General features: G+C 44.2%; 1 protein-coding gene across 1 annotated transcript in view; it reads left to right on the top strand.

Moving 5' to 3' along the window:
• The window catches only part of LOC147692124 (mucin-12-like), a 587,862-nt gene that overhangs the window by 441,801 nt on the left and 129,288 nt on the right, over positions 1 to 16,773 (top strand). Inside the window, exon 12 of the mRNA XM_086936740.1 lies at positions 15,097 to 15,162. Coding sequence (XP_086792866.1) covers positions 15,097 to 15,162 — 66 coding nt within the window. The remainder of the gene's footprint in view (positions 1 to 15,096; positions 15,163 to 16,773) is intronic.

Raw genomic sequence — 16,773 nt, 5'->3', positions numbered from 1 at the left:
TTTTTCTATGGGAAAATGTTTTTTTTTTACATTGGCAAATTCCTTCTGAAACACCTCCACACAACTTGGGGGTGTTCCACTCCCCTTCTCACAATAAAAGGGAACTTGCTTCAGCTCTTTTATGGAGTAAATCCCTTACGGTTTCCTGGGTGGGGAGGATTGGAGGGGATTATCTGAGGCGATCACAAACTCTCAAAAAAACCACACCTTGCTGCGCCCACTACTTGCACGGGTTTACTACTGCATACGTGTATGCACGCCACTCTGACACACACGTGTAGAAGTAAAGCAAATTACTCCTGTCAGGTATCCTTTGTGCATTCCTGGCAGGTATAAACGGAGCCAGACGTGGAATGGGGAAGGGGATTGTGGTATCTATGGTTCTGTCTCTCTATATTCTCTCCTGTCTCTATTGCCTAGAACTCTCTCTCTAGGTTCTTTACTGAGTATTCTACCTTTGTCAGTTATTGCCTGGTTGCTGTTCAGAGCTGACGTTGCTTCGTGCTTTCTCCCTGACCCTGGTGTACCTAAAACTAAATGGAAACAATGGTTCAAGGGTTTTGGCAGTTATATTATTGCTTTAGATGGTCAAAAATATGAACCAGACAGAAAATTAGCTTTACTCTATAACAGTCTTGGAGCAGAAGGCCAACGTATTTTTGACCATTTACCTGTTTCACCTCAACCTCATGAAACTGAGTGGGATTGTTTTCAAGAAGCTGTTTCTAGATTAGCCAAATATTTCATTGATGAAACTAGTGTTGTGGTAGAGCGTCACAAATTCTATACCAGACATCAATTTGAGTATGAGTCAATTGAAACCTTTTTGACAGAACTTAGAGTTTTGATAGCAACTTGTGAATTCGATGGTAATATCGATTCTTACCTCAGAGATCAGATAGTAGTTAACTGTTATAACAAAAAGGTCCAAGAGAGATTACTTTGTTGTAGGGATCCATCTCTCAACGAAACTCTTGAACTTGCGAGAGGAATCGAGAGATCTGTCTCTTCTCAAAGGGTTTTGAACAAAAGTAAAGTAGATACCATAACTGAAGCTGTCAATACTCTAAACATCAAACCTAAACCTTCCCAGTTTAAAAACAAAGATTCTAGAGAACATAAAAAAAGCTTTGCATGTTTCAGATGTGGTTCCTCTTCACATCTTGCTAATTTCAAAGGTTGTCCAGCTCTGAGTAAAACTTGTCTCAATTGTAAACGTACTGGTCACTTTACCAGAGTATGTAACAGAAATCCTGTGAAAATTAATGCGATTGAAAATGTTGAGTTTTCTGAACCTGAGAATGTATGTACCGTTGTTTCTTCTAAAAAGATTGTGTTGTACATTGATGCTGAGTTGGATGATGGTGGTCCCATCTGCGATATCACCATTGGTAGCACAGTAATCCAAGTGACGGTGGATTCTGGTTCTCCGATCACCTTTGTCACTGACATTTTGTATAATTTACACTGGAATTCTTCCCAATTATTCCCTCCTGATATTCACACCATTTCCTTTGGTGGGCATTCCATTGACATGCTGGGATTCTTTAATGATACCATAAAGTTTGAGGACAGGTCCATTGCTACTAAAATATATGTTGCTAAAAATGGGTACAACATTTTAGGTTGGAAAGATCAGGGCAAATTTGGCATGGTTTTAAGACCAGGCACTTCTTGTCCTATTTCCTTAGTTGATGTCTGCTCTTCCTCCAATCTTGACCTACAACAACTTTTAGCCAAACACAGTGCTCTTTTCATGGACAAGCTGGGTCTTGTTCATGACTTTGAGCACCGCATTGTTCTCAAAAAGGATGCTATTCCTGTGGTCCATAAAGTCAGGAATGTTCCCCTATCTGTTAGGTCCCAACTAAAGTTACACTTAGAGCAGCTATGCCTTGACAAAGTCATTGAGCCTATAAATTCTTCAGAATGGGTCGCCCCCATCGTTATTGCGAAGAAAAAGGGTAGCAAAGACATAAGACTATGCATCGACCTGAGGTCCTTAAACAAAAACATTTTAATAGATTGCTTTCCTCTCCCCAAAATCCAAGACATGTTGGCTCAACTTGGTGATTCTAAAGTTTTTTCGTGCTTGGACTTAAGGTCCGCCTATCACCAGGTTGAACTCAGTGAAGATTCCTGTGATTTGACTTCCTTTAATACACCTTTTGGTCCCTACAGGTTCTTACGCATGCCTTTTGGGCTTGCGTCTGCTGCCTCTGTCTTCCAGAAGCTCATGTTTAAAATGTTTGGCAATTGCAGCAATGTGTTGGCTTATCAAGATGACATCCTTATTTATTCTAAGTGTGATGATGACCATTTAAAGAAACTGTCTGAGGTGCTGAACATTTTGGAAACCAATGGTTTTACTGTAAAGAAAGAAAAGTGCAAGTTCATGGTTGATAGTATTGATTACCTTGGCCATCACATATCTAGCAGTGGCATTTCTCCCAAACAAGACCTTATCAAGGCCATTGTTGACAGTCCCAGTCCGGAAAACAAAGATCAACTTAGATCTTTCCTCGGTGTTTGCGAGTACTATTCAAGATTTGTGGATTGTTTTGCCCTGCAAACTGAACCCTTAAGAAAATTACTCAGAAAAGGTGAAAAGTTTGTTTGGGATGATTCTCTTAATAAGACTTTTGTGCACTTAAAGAACCTCATTGTTCAAGCCCCCTCTCTTCATTCTTTCAGAGATGATATTCAATCTATTGTCACGGTTGATGCAAGTGGCATTGGGTTAGGGGCTGTTTTGTCTCAATTGGTTGACGGTGTGGAACAGACAGTTGGTTTTTCCTCCAGATCCCTTTCCCCTGCAGAGCGCAGATACAGCACCATTGAGAGGGAGGCTCTGGCCTGTCTTTGGGCAACCAAGCATTTTGAGACTTACCTCTGGGGTAGAAGATTTATTTTGGTGACCGACCACAAACCCTTGGTGTTCCTTTTGTCTGATAAAGACCACAGTAATCTCAGTCCTCGTTTAGTCAGGTTGCTCTCAAGGATGTACGATTTTAATTTCTCCATCTCTCATATCCCTGGGGGTAAAAATACCCGTGCTGACTTTCTCTCTTGGTGTCCCCTCAAGGTTTCTGAAAACTCTTCTTCCCTTTGTGAGGACTCTGAGTGTGTTGTAGGCATGGTTGATGGTTTGTTGTTCTCTGAAAATATCATCAGCAAGGATGAGTGGTTGGATTGTGTTAAATTGGACAAGGTCCAAAATTTGGTCAAGGATCATGTTATCAAGGGCTGGCCCGATGACAGAAATCTTGATTCTGGGTTACGTTCATTTGCTAAAGTTAAAGCTGAACTCACTGTTGAGGATGACTTTTTGATGAGGGGCTCTTTGTTGATTCCTCCTAATAAACTCAAACTGAAATTGTTGAATTTGGCTCATCTTGGTCATTTAGGAATCACTGGTACCAAGAAAAGGTTACGACTTTACTACTGGTGGCCCAATCTCGATGCTGATGTCGAAAATTTTGTTGGTAGGTGTTCCTGTTGTTTTGAAGCTGACAAGTCTCTCAAGCTTCGGAATACCCCCCTTATTCCTGTTCCTTACCCTCAGGGCCCTTGGGAGAAATTAGGCATTGATTTTATTGGTCCCATGTACAACTTGAAGCCTCATTTAAGATTTGCCATAGTCTTGGTGGATTATTTTTCCAAGTGGGTTGAGTGCAGGTTCATGTCTGATCCTTCCACGGTTGGTGTCATTGATTTTTTGGATGACCTTTTTCACAGAGAAGGTATCCCCAAATTTCTAGTCTCTGACAATGGTGTCCAGTTTAAGTCCCTTGTCACTCAAAAGTTCTTATCCAATCTTGACATCAAACACTTGACTGTTGCCCTTTACAGTCCACAAGGAAATGGAATGGTCGAAAGGGTTAACAAAATGCTAAAAGACACCATCCAAGTAGCCTGCATGCAAAATTTGGATGTTTCCAAAGCTGTTAAAGAAAGGTTGTGGAGTTATCACAATACTCCCCATTCCACAACTGGCATTACCCCTTTTGTCTTGTTAAAGAAACGCTTTGGCTCCTCCAAGCTTAGCCCTTCCTGGGTCCTTGACAAGACAAAAGTGGATGAGAAATTACCCAATATTGATCAGGTTCGCAACAGGGTTGTTTCCATGCAAAACAAGATGAAAATTGCTTATGATGACAAATTCAAAACTAAAGTGGTTCCTTTCAATGTGGGTGACTCCGTCAAAGTCAAAAGACCCCTGAAAAACAGTAGTCATACTTCTAAATTCTACCCTACTGCTAAAGTTATCAGAGTTTCCAAGAATGCTGTGTTACTTTCTAATGGGAAGTGGTGGAGCAAGAGAAATGTCGTTATTGTTAATCCTTTTGTTCCCAAGGACTTAAAAGACCAAGAGAACAGCTACTTTTCTACTTCCTCGCCTTTGGATTTTCAGCCCTCCACCTCTTCTCCTCAAAGAGACTCTGGTGTCGATGATTTGGAACGTCCAGGTCCTTCTTCCCTGCTGTTGGATCAATGTTCTCCTTCTGTTCTCATCAATGATGGTTGTACCTCTAATGTTCTTCCTGTTGGTTCTGATGATCTCATCAATGATGGTTGTACCTCTAATGTTCTTCCTGTCGGTTCTGATTCTTCCTCCAATGTCATCTCTGCTCAATTTGGGCTCCCTCCTGCCCTCAGGCGGAGTTCCCGCAACACTCGTGCTCCTGCTTATCTAAAGGACTTTTATCCCTAATCTGTTTCTTTTTCTCTCTTCCTTTCTTTTCTCTTGTCTTTCTTCCTTTTTTCCTTTTTCTTTTTTTTGTGGGAAAGGGAGATGTGTGGTATCTATGGTTCTGTCTCTCTATATTCTCTCCTGTCTCTATTGCCTAGAACTCTCTCTCTAGGTTCTTTACTGAGTATTCTACCTTTGTCAGTTATTGCCTGGTTCCTGTTCAGAGCTGACGTTGCTTCGTGCTTGCTGTGAAGGTTGCTAATTAAAGAACCTTTTCTACACCAACTTCATCTCTGCCTTTCATTGGAGTTTGGATTTAACATTGATCCAAGGAGTGGAAGTTAGGTAAACTTCGGGGAAAAGGAAAAAAGAGAGAGGGGGGAGGGAGAGAAAGGGAGGGAGAGCGAGAAAGTGAGAGAAAGCGAGAGAGAAAGAAAGTGAGAAAGAGAAAGTGAGAGAGAGAGATAAAAAGAGAGAAATAGAGACGTAAAAGAGAGAGAAAGAGAGAAAAGGAGAGAGAGAAAGAGAGAGAGAGAGAAAGAGAGAGAGAGAGATAAAAGAGAGAGATCGAGAGAAAGAGAGAGAGAGACGGAGAGAGAGAGAAAGGGAGAGAGAAATAGAGAGGTAAATAGGCATAGTGAGAGAACTGAGCATGGAGGACGAGGGGCAGAGAGCTGATTATTGGTCAGGATTGTAGGCAAACAGAAATGTGCTTAGACAGAGGGCACGGTGAGAGATGACAGGAAATGGACAGAGAGACAGACATGCAGAGATAGAGTGACATCTGCTTCAAAAGATAGAAACAGAGAACCTGACAGAACGGGAGGCAAGATCTGGAGAGAAACTGAATGAGAATGACAGGACATAGAGACCAATCGAAAGATAGAGACAGGGGCGTGGCTTGGATGGCAACGCAGGCGGTTGCCTAAGTTCGAGAGCTCCGTAACCCCGGGTAAAAAACGGCGAGCAACATAGCGAAAAGAGCCCCAATCCTCACGTGAAGCAGAGCGGAAGGTGTGGGAACATAGGGAGCAGAAGGCAGGAAGATCTTGCGCCATCGCAGCAACAGAAAAGAAGGAAGAAAACGTAAAGATCTCTGAGAGAGCGACTAAGAAAGGAGGCGGACCAAGATGGCGGAGCTCTGAGAGGGGTTGAAGGAGAGAGGGCAGCTACCGCGACACTGACACTAACACCAGACGCGCCCGGAATCCTCAGAACGCTGGAAACAAGAGCGGAGGTAAGGGCTAAGGCGGCAGAGATCGCGGAAAGCAACATCCCCCGCAGGCAAGCATTGAAAGCTCCGATACAGGAGAAAGCAAAACCAAATCTTATCAGCCTAGGGCGGCCATCTTAACAGCTGAACTACAACAAAGGCAGCGGCGTCAGAAAGCGAGGCAAACAAAGCGCGCAGGCTCGCAGGGCCAAGCCCCCGTGTGGGAGCATCGGCAATCGGCAATTGGCAATCATCAGACCCAGACCCAGTAAAAACTCGAACAACTTAAAGACTAACAGCCACACACCGTAGTTCAAAGAGCAAAAGGCGGCGGCCAGCTTAAGGAGGGCGTACGGGTGCACATACCGACAAGGGGTCAAAAGGACAGAAAGCAAAGCAAACAAGGGGCAGTTTTGCGGTTTTGCCGTACTAAGTGCTCAGTTGCTAACACCGGCCTAAGGACGCTCAAAACCCCGGCACCCAATAACAACCGGACAAGTACGGCGGCCATCTTAAGTGGGGCAAACAAACGCTCGGAGGGACGGCAGAAGGAGCGAACAGAAGGCCACAAAGTGATACGGAACAAAACGCAGGCTCGAAGGTCCATTCCGCCGGTGGGTGAACCAACTAATACCAGACCCTGAAAGAGACTGGACCCGCACCTGAAAAACTGAAGACAAGGGGCAATAGGAGTGGCGCAATAACAAACAGGTGGAGGTGAACGAGAACCAAGCACCAAGAGACAAGCAACAAAGAAACAAGTCACAAACGAGCGCGGTGCAAGACACCGACAAACACCTGGCAGCGGCGTATACACAGCCGATCCCAAGACGCACAAGCAGTTCGCCAGACATATCAGCCACACTGCCACCCAACACAGCCGCAGAAGCCCTGGCGTCCGGAAAAACCAGAACAAGGACAGTGAGGTGGCCCAGCAGGTTCACCTTTGGGGGCACCACAAAAGACAAAGATATAAGCACTACAAACAACAGCCCACAACAAGGAATCCAGCAGGTAGACCAGCAAAAGAAGGACAGGCTGTCCATCTACCTGGAAAGAAGAGGTTTTGATAGGATGTCTGGCAGAGAAGACAAAGTGGTCAGCGACAACAAAAAAATAAGGAAAGACCTGGTTGACTCGCCAATCAAAATGAAGAACAACCACAACACTGATGCAGCAATGGACATGCTCGTCAAAAAGATAACGGAAGCCAATGACCTGGCCAAGGCCACCAAGACCTCTATGGACAACGTCCAGCTAGAGCTCACTGCAATACGTGCAACCCAGAACAGGATCGCCAGCAGAGTAGGAGAGGCGGAGAGAAGAATAAGCGACATAGAAGACAAAGCAGTCACCACAGACAGAGACGTACGCTATATCTCCAAGATATCAAGTGACATGCAGAGACTGCTCGCGGAACAGGAAGACAGAAACAGAAAGGGGAACATCAGGATCCTGGGGGTGCCAGAAGATGAGGAAGAGGCGGCAGGGTCATGCGCAGCATTACTTGAAACCCTAATCCCCAAACTGACAGGCCTCCATTTCGAAAGAGCCTTCGAGATAGATAAAGCATATAGGGTACCGACCATGAAGCAACAGCACATGAAGGGACCAAGAACAATCATCTGCAAGCCCCTGAGAGCAAATCATACCGACGCCATTTTCGGGGCAATAGGAGTGGCGCAATAACAAACAGGTGGAGGTGAACGAGCACCAAGCGCCAAGAGACAAGCAACAAAGAAACAAGTCACAAACGAGCGCGGTGCAAGACACCGACAAACACCTGGCAGCGGCGTATACACAGCCGATCCCAAGACGCACAAGCAGTTCGCCAGACATATCAGCCACACTGCCACCCAACACAGCCGCAGAAGCCCTGGCGTCCGGAAAAACAAGAACAAGGACAGTGAGGTGGCCCAGCAGGTTCACCTTTAGGGGCACCACAAAAGACAAAGATATAAGCACTACAAACAACATCCCACAACAAGGAATCCAGCAGGTAGACCAGCAAAAGAAGGACAGGCCGTCCATCTACCTGGAAAGAAGAGGTTTTGATAGGATGTCCGGCAGAGAAGGCAAAGTGGTCAGCAACAACAAAAAAAATAAGGAAAGACCTGGTTGACTCGCCAATCAGAATGAAGAACAACCACAACACTGATGCAGCAATGCACATGCTCGTCAAAAAGATAACGGAAGCCAATGACCTGGCCAAGGCCACCAAGACCTCTATGGACAACGTCCAGCTAGATCTCACTGCAATACGTGCAGACCAGAACAGGATCGCCAGCAGAGTAGGAGAGGCGGAGAGAAGAATAAGCGACATAGAAGACAAAGCAGTCACCACAGACAGAGACGTACGCTATATCTCCAAGATATCGAGTGACATGCAGAGACTGCTCGTGGAACAGGAAGGCAGAAACAGAAAGGGGAACATCAGGATCCTGGGGTGCCAGAAGATGAGGAAGAGGCGGCAGGGTCATGCGCAGCATTACTTGAAACCCTAATCCCCAAACTGACAGGCCTCCATTTCGAAAGAGCCTTCGAGATAGATAAAGCATATAGGGTACCGGCCATGAAGCAACAGCACATGAAGGGACCAAGAACAATCATCTGCAAGCCCCTGAGAGCAAATCATACCGACGCCATTTTCGCTTTTGCGTGGAAAAGCCAAACACTCAAATGGAATGGCCCAAAAATAATTATCACCCAAGACTTCTCGAAGAGTACGGTAGAAACCAGGAAAGGTTTCCTGGCACTGAGAGACACACTGAAGAAGGCCAGGATCACGTGTAGCTTTGCAGGGCCAGCGAAAATGAAAATAACTGATAGAAGAGGCACGCGCACTTTCGACGACCCGGCCGAGCTACGCAGATACCTCCAGGAACCGGAGCCGGAGGAGATGGAACAAAACAGCCCAGGAACTGCAAAAGGAAGGGCATCGGATGGCTCAGAAACCGGGAAAAATGCGGAAGCAGGTGGTCGATGAGAGACTCAGACACTAGCCCGAATACCCAAACAACGGCTACCTCAATACGGCCACCTCAGTATGCCAAGCACAGAGGTGCTACAGACAATCACGAAACGGACACTTACCTCATGACCTGCAGAACTAACAACCCATCTACCTCAACGAGCGATGTACTCTGAACTACCTTACTATCCTTTTGTCTCTGTACTAAGACTACTACATACAGTATTATGCAACTCTCAGGAAGTGATCACTGACGGGCAGGCCCCAGTGATCTGCAAAGAATATCCTTTTAGCGAATGCACAGCACGAAAGGGGGCGGGGGGGACTTGATATACCCGGGGGGGCAGGGGGCGGAGAACCGTTGCTGTCGCACGTTTACAGTACATTGACAGGGGGGAGGGAGGGGGGGGCGGAAGGGGGGGGAGAGGGCCGGGGGGAGGCCATGAAGCACAGACAATCACATCCTGGTGGAGTTACTTACCCTCTTTTTCATTCTTTTTTCTGTCCCTGCACACATCCCCAGTCCTAGTCACACCCCGGGGGGGCTCGAAAACTCGAGGTGGGAGGCAGTACCCGTGGTCCCACAACTGGAACAAGGCACCAACCTAGACACCAGCTCAGGAAGCAGCGATATACCCACTGTACCATGACCATACCCGACACCCAGGGCCTAGCACGGATAGCCGCAGACATCAAGATCGTATCCCTGAATGTCAAAGGCCTCAACCACCCTTTCAAGCAACGGAAGACATTAGAATACTTAAATAAGGTAAAAGAAGACATATACGTCCTCCAAGAGACCAGAGTCTCCATAGAGGACACAAACAGGCTCAAGGCAAACTGGATAAGCGAAGTAGTTTGCTCACCAGCCTTGAACAAGAGGGGGGGAGTGATCACTGTTATTAGCAAGAAAGCAAAGTTCAGGGTCCACGACCACCAAGCTGACACAAATGGCAGAAGACTACTCACATGCATCAAAAGGGGGGAGGAGACCATGCATATAGCAAACATATATGGGCCGAACGCAACAGACAAAAAATTCTGGAAAGAGGTACAAAGCGAGCTCAGCAACATCCCATTGGGGGAACTGCTCATCACAGCTGGAGATATGAACCAAGCGATGGACAACGCCACAGACAGACACCCACACAGATCAAGCCATGCCACGCAAGAACAGAACACACTCAAAAACTTATGCACCAAACTAGCACTATCAGAGCCATGGAGACTACAACACCCCAGCGCCAGAGAATACACATTCTATTCAAACCCACACAACTCATACAGCAGAATAGATTGCATACTCATGTCTGACACACACACACACACCTGACGGACACAAAGGAAATAGGCCACATCACAATTTCAGATCATGCTCACATCTCCCTCTCCATAAGCGGGAAACACAATGAAACACCAAGCCGGAGATGGCGCCTTAACAGCGACATACTAGAAAACCCCACAAACGTCACCAAAATAGAAGAGGCAATTAGAGAATACCTTACATTTAGGCAGAGGGGCAAGGCAGGGATGTCCACTGTCACCGGGACTATTCCTACTAGCACTAGAGCCGCTCCTCCACATGATTAGGATTAACCGGCGTATAACTGGAGTGCAAGTAGAGGGGCAAGCCTTGAAACTGGCGGCGTACGCGGACGACATCCTGATCACTACCAGTAACCCAGAAGAGTCAATAGAAGCCCTGGTACAAACAACCGAGGAGTACGCACATGTCTCAGGATATATAAACTCAACAGGGACAAATCCGAATGCAAACCTATGAACTGCCACACCACTAGGACAGTCCTAGGGACGTCCGGACTGGCGTGGCAAACAAACCCCTGAAATATCTAGGCCTCCTCTTCGGGAGGGACCTTAGGTCCACCTTAGACCACAACGAGGAGGCAATGCTGAAAAATATCAGGACCAAGCTAGAGACATGGGGCCCCAAATTCATTAGCTGGTGGGGCAGAATCGAGACAATCAAGATGATGGTCACACCAATGCTAAACTACTTGCTGAGCATGTTGCCACTCACCCTAACCACAGATTTCCACAAACATATAGATAAAGCAAGCAACACGTTCCTATGGGGGGGGGGAGCCAAGAATCAGCTTAGCAAAGCTCAGACTAAAAAAAGAACAAGGAGGACTGAACCTCACGAACTACAAGGCCTTCCAAATGGCATGCCTTGCCAAACAGGGTATACACTGGATTGCCCCTACACCAGAGTACGTGCCGGTCTAGCTAGACCTGGAAAGGGGTATCCTGGGGGAGTCTGACCCAATCATGGCACTAACGGCCAACAGGCACCCAGAAGTTAAAAATGCGATACTCCGGAACACAAAAACGGCGCTACTGAGATTAGACAGAGAACTAGAAGTCAGCATCAGAGGTTCCAAATGGGAGTCAATATGGCACAACCCCAAAGTAACATACAAAGGGAAGACTCTAGACAACAAAGAGTGGTACAGTAGAGGCATCCCGGTGCCGGCACAACTAGAGGCAGGAAGCGACCCACTCACTTACAAAGCACTGCAGCAGATGCACAAACTACCAAACAAGGAATTCTATGAATTCCTAAGAATCAAAGCAGCCATCACCAAAGAAAAGCTCACGAAACACAAACCCACCATCATACAGTACTCACATAATTTAAACAAGACAGGCCACCATACAGCGCAGATTTGCAAACTAATTCACCACGCACCACCACTCTAAACAGAAAGAGAAAATACAGAGTCCACTAAACGAAGATGAGAGGGCTAGACTATGGACATCGGCGTCCAAAAACAAAGTAATCCCACAACTAGCACAAACAAAATACTGGATATTAGACAGGCTACACTGGACACCAGCGAAGCTAGAAACAGTAGGGGCGAGCGAAAGCGGCACCTGCTGGAATTGCCATAAAGCACGGGTAGACCTAGCTCACATGCTATACGACTGTACCAAAGTCAAAACATTCTGGAACAAAGTCTACAACCTCATAGACACGATCACAGGCTGCCAGATACAACGTGGCCTAGAAGGTATAGCCACGGCCTTCCTAGCACCCCAGCTTGAATCCAAAGAAAAACGCTAACTAGTCGATGTTCTGCTTACGGCAGCCGTTAAAACAATCCTGGGGAACTGGAAAAACACGAGCAAAGCCACCTTCAAACGCTGGTTCAACTGGGTAACATTCCTACGGGGGGCAGACAACAAACAACAAACTGTTCATCAATCTTTTTCTCTTCCGTCTTTTTAAAGCAAACTCCACGAAAAAACAAATATAACATAAAACAACTTTGTCTGCTCCACTATAAAATGTATAGATATTCACTCATTCAGAAGATCTCATTTGCTTCCAGTGAAACCTAGAACAGCGCGATTTCACTCTCTTTAAGCAAAAAAAATCTTTAAGATCTCTCCCGGTGCGCTTTCCTGAAGAAACCTCAAAATTTTCAACTTGTCAAGGTTCAAAGTTCCCTCCCTCATTACTGCCAACAACGTCTCATGCATATAACAGCAGACAAACACACTTAGTGTATGCCACACTAAGACCTGCCCGTAGGCTTATCCTTGGATCTTAGGCCTGTACTTACTTAGGCCTCAACTGACCTAAACTCAATTCAACATAGACATACAATTTCACAATATGACATAATACTTCTGTCAAGTCAAGATTTTACCATCAATCAAAACCCTACTATTTCTTCCAAGCTACAATAAACACCTTTTAACCACATCTCCTCATATCCTAGTTTTATTAGTCAAACTAACCATCCGAAAGGCTACCAGAAAATTGATGCAGCGGAAAGCTGGGCAAAAATATATATTGTATCAATCTACAATAATTTCAAATCATTATCTTCTGCTGGGTCCATAAACATGTCACCTGTTTGAGCAAACAGGGACTTGGATATTTGGTGAACGTATGGCAATTTCTTATGAGGACCTGGAATGAAAAAATTCCAAATACATATCTATTTCATCACCATTACACAGCTGTCACCAAAATCCATAACCCTTAGACAAGAAGTATTACTCCAAGAATGTCTCAAATACGATTAATGTTGCCCATAGAAAACGTTTATCTAAAGCTTCAATTAGAATGGTCAGAAACATGAAAATCAGATTTCATAGTCATATTTAATAACAGTAAATTAGTGCAATTAGCCACAAAATACCATACAGATTCAATAAGAACATTTGCTGGATTGCCTAGAAAATGAATGAGAGAGCAACATGGGAAAAATCGAGATTCAGCATTTAGATCATACAAACCAAATTTGCAGAAATGAAACACAGCGTGCCACAGAAAGGAGTCAGTCAACCCTTCAGCCAAAAGGTTATTTCCTGCCCACTTTACCAGCCAGTAAAGTGCAGGTCCCAGATCAGTCAGGAAAATTCAGTTTAATGATTTGGCATTAAAGGGAAGTCAGAGTTCAGTCTGACAGCATGCAAGGCAGGAAAATAGAAAAATGACAGCCAGCCGGACTCTTTCTCCAAGGGGCAATTATACTTTCAATAGTTTACAGTTTACGCCACCAAAGTATCCTTTTCATCATCCCGTATGGCTTACATTGGTTGTCCACAAGGAGCTGCTCATGGTGTGTTCAAATACCTCACTAAGAAATCTGCAAGCATTAAGTAATCCTTTTGCAAATTCATCAAATCCAACAATTTTAAATTTCCATCCTTTCCTCTGAAGTAAGACAAGTTCACTTTGCTAATAGTCTGTCCATTCCAAGGCACTCTCTCTGCGTTTGCAATAATATTGATACATTTCTGTCAAAGATGTTGCTGAATCAAAAGTGAGTCTATTGTTTTGAAGTGCAGAAAAGAAACTTCATGAAAAATTCCCATATTGTCTAAAGAGACTACTTCAGCTGGATTCTGCCTTTTGAGCAAGGAAAGAAAAGCATCTGAGGCCTACATGAACATTTGTTGAATCATTACCATGTTATTATTATTATAAAACACACAATAATAATTGTATTTCAAATTTTCATAATTATTTCAATCATTCTTCTTCTTTAAAGGTTATATGTCAATATTAGGCACTACTAAAAAAATCATTTACATGTATATCATTTTCAAAACAAAATATTTACGTGTCACTCTGAAACACACATTTTTATCACACGACATTAGAATATGCTGGGAGTTTTCATACTATTGAATATTTCTGAATTAAGCATTTTATCATGGCAGCTGCTTCACTAAGCAGACATTGTTTCATTTTCGACACAATTTAAGAGGTGATCATCACCTCATTTTCTATGTTAACTAAGTTGAATTTCTTAAATCACAAGATTACGTGCATTGGTAAATAATCATTGTTTCTCTCTTTAATTACGTTTTCACATTTCCATCTTTCAAACACTTCTGCTTTTACGATGCAGTAGAACATCTCACAATATTCGTCACATGATTTTATCAAGAATTAATTATTGTAAATCTCTTTTATTTATTTATTTATTTATTTATTGCTATTTGTTAAGCGCAGCATATACCCGAAGGCGTCTTGGCGCTATTTTAATGGTGAGAATTGAGAGAGGCAAATGTCATTTAACATTTACACTCCATCAACTGCATCCACCGGCATTCCCCACTGGATGAGGGTGCCACACCAGCCACCGAGGCACTCCAGTGGGGCACCTCTACCCTGGGGGCAGGTGGGCCAGAGTGCACACAGGGGCCTGCTCATACCATTAGCCACATACAGCGTGGTAATCTCTATGCATGCACCCACATTGCAGCCGCCCACTGATTAGGCCTCAATGCAGGAAGTCTTTCTCCAGTCATGCTGCCGTCTGCACCATGGCTGCATTCAGAACCCCAAGCACCGGGGGTGCTCCACCACCTTTGCGCAGCTTAATCAGCAGAAAACCGCGACAGGAAGGATTGCGGAATTCCATAAGCAGACCTCTTGCTGCGGAACTCTCTTAATGTGCCTCCATCTTGTATCACTGCTAGGCCACACCCAGAAATGTTTCTAAGATGACTTTATTTTCGAATTACTTTCCTTGAAACAGTTTGTAACGCTTTCCACGGCCCACTGGTAGGACACTACACCAAGTTGCATCAGTTACAAATTGCACACAAAAAACTAGCTATTTCAAATACAGGTGTTAATAAATCAACTCAATTTTTCTCTGAAAATAAGTCATTTCTCCTTCCCCTATGAGCTGTGATAATAATGTTTTCTTTTCTTTCGTATGCTTGTTTTAGGTGCAACTCGAATACCTCGTGCCTTTACCAAATTAGAAACAAAAAGTGTCATTGTCAACCCAGTAGGTAAGGAACACATGAATTATGTCACAAATATAAAATGCAAGATTATATGAGTAAACAATTTTACATTTTTAAATCAGGGAATGTGGTGTTACTTGTGTCTTTGCATATTCATTTCAGCATGTACATCTGTTTTTCAAGATATCAAAGTTTTTCGGTTGTGTTGTATGTCAATGTTTAAAAAATTATAAAAGTTCGGAGCGTCATACACGCACACAACATTGGTTCGACGTTTCATACAGTCGCATTATGGCTTGTGCTTTTGCATTCAATACAGTGCTTTTCACTCTGAAAAATAGATTTATTTAAATAACAACAAATTAATTAGAATCAATTTAAGCTCAAATATCACTCAAGCATCGTGGCATTGTTCAGGTCGCGAGTTGTGTAGCATGCCTTCAGTTTCTTCTTAAAACGAAATAATTCACATATGGGACACAGAAAGTGAGCGACAGTTTTCCATATTGTGGGAGGTATTGAGGAGAGGGATCTGCCATGCATCACGGAGAGAGAAAATATGGGTTCATAACATTATGGATTTCAAGATTTTTTTAGGTCCAACATTAGCCAAGACCTTTTTGATTTGACTAAAATTATAGATGTATTAAATAAATACTATAGTTATTTATAGGGGAGTTTTAGCCAGCTCTTTTCATCCATTGGTCTGTTGGTGTGCCTTTCACATTTTTCTTCCACCCTCTACAGCATACAGCATGGTGCAATCGGTCATCCTACTTCAGCCATTGGCTGACTTTACTGTGAGTTACAGCATTTAGTACCCTTAAAGCTAGAAGCTGCTATTGAAATTAGGGGTTTTTTTTAAACCAGAAAATACTATTACTTTCAGGATTTTTTTATCTATAGGCAAGGGGTCAACTACTCCTCTAACAATGAAGTTTTGGAAATGCAGTGATGAATCAAAATTGGCCCTAGCAAAGCCAACAGAATGGGACCCAATGCCAGACCTATTGACTTTGCCAGTGTTTATTAGAATTAGCCTAGTGATCTTCCTCATGCTCGTAGCTGGATTGTCCTTAAGGAAAAAAGAGAACAGCCAACTGATATATGACTTCACATGTGTGTACAGCATTTGGTGCTGTGTTGCAGATCAGAGCTGCAAACACCGCTCTTTTGCGGCAGACCCTGATGCAGAGGTCTAGCCTGGGACCAGGGTTCAATTCCCCGCCTCGGCGGGTCTTGGGCTCAAAAATTCCACGGACCTGATAATTCTCGCCTCAGTGCCTATTCCAATCATGGAGTCCACTCTGCAACTCTGGGCAATAGCTTGCTTAATCTCCACAACGGCCCCCACAACGCTAAGGATGCCTGGCCTCCACCTTGGGGGTGCCCAGGAGTGGAAGCCTCACAGGGAAAGCCAGGATGGGTTCCACAGCGCCATTCGTACAAGCGCTTTGAGACCCTTGCGGGTGAGTAGTGCGCTATACAAGTATCAATTTTGCTCGGGGGCAGTACAAGCACCAAAGGCGAAAATGCCTCTTTGCCTGAGGAGCAAATAATTCTTGCCCTGTTTCTATCAGGATGAGTCACAGCATTCCTCATCATTTTAACATCCTTCTCAAAGAGAATAAATACCCCTCATTCTTAATTGATGCA

Source organism: Lissotriton vulgaris, chromosome 9 (genome assembly GCF_964263255.1).
Source record: "Lissotriton vulgaris chromosome 9, aLisVul1.2, whole genome shotgun sequence".
Classification (NCBI taxonomy): domain Eukaryota; kingdom Metazoa; phylum Chordata; class Amphibia; order Caudata; family Salamandridae; genus Lissotriton; species Lissotriton vulgaris.
The sequence above is the reverse complement of the archived record's forward strand: the minus strand, read 5'-3'. Positions and strand labels throughout refer to the sequence as shown.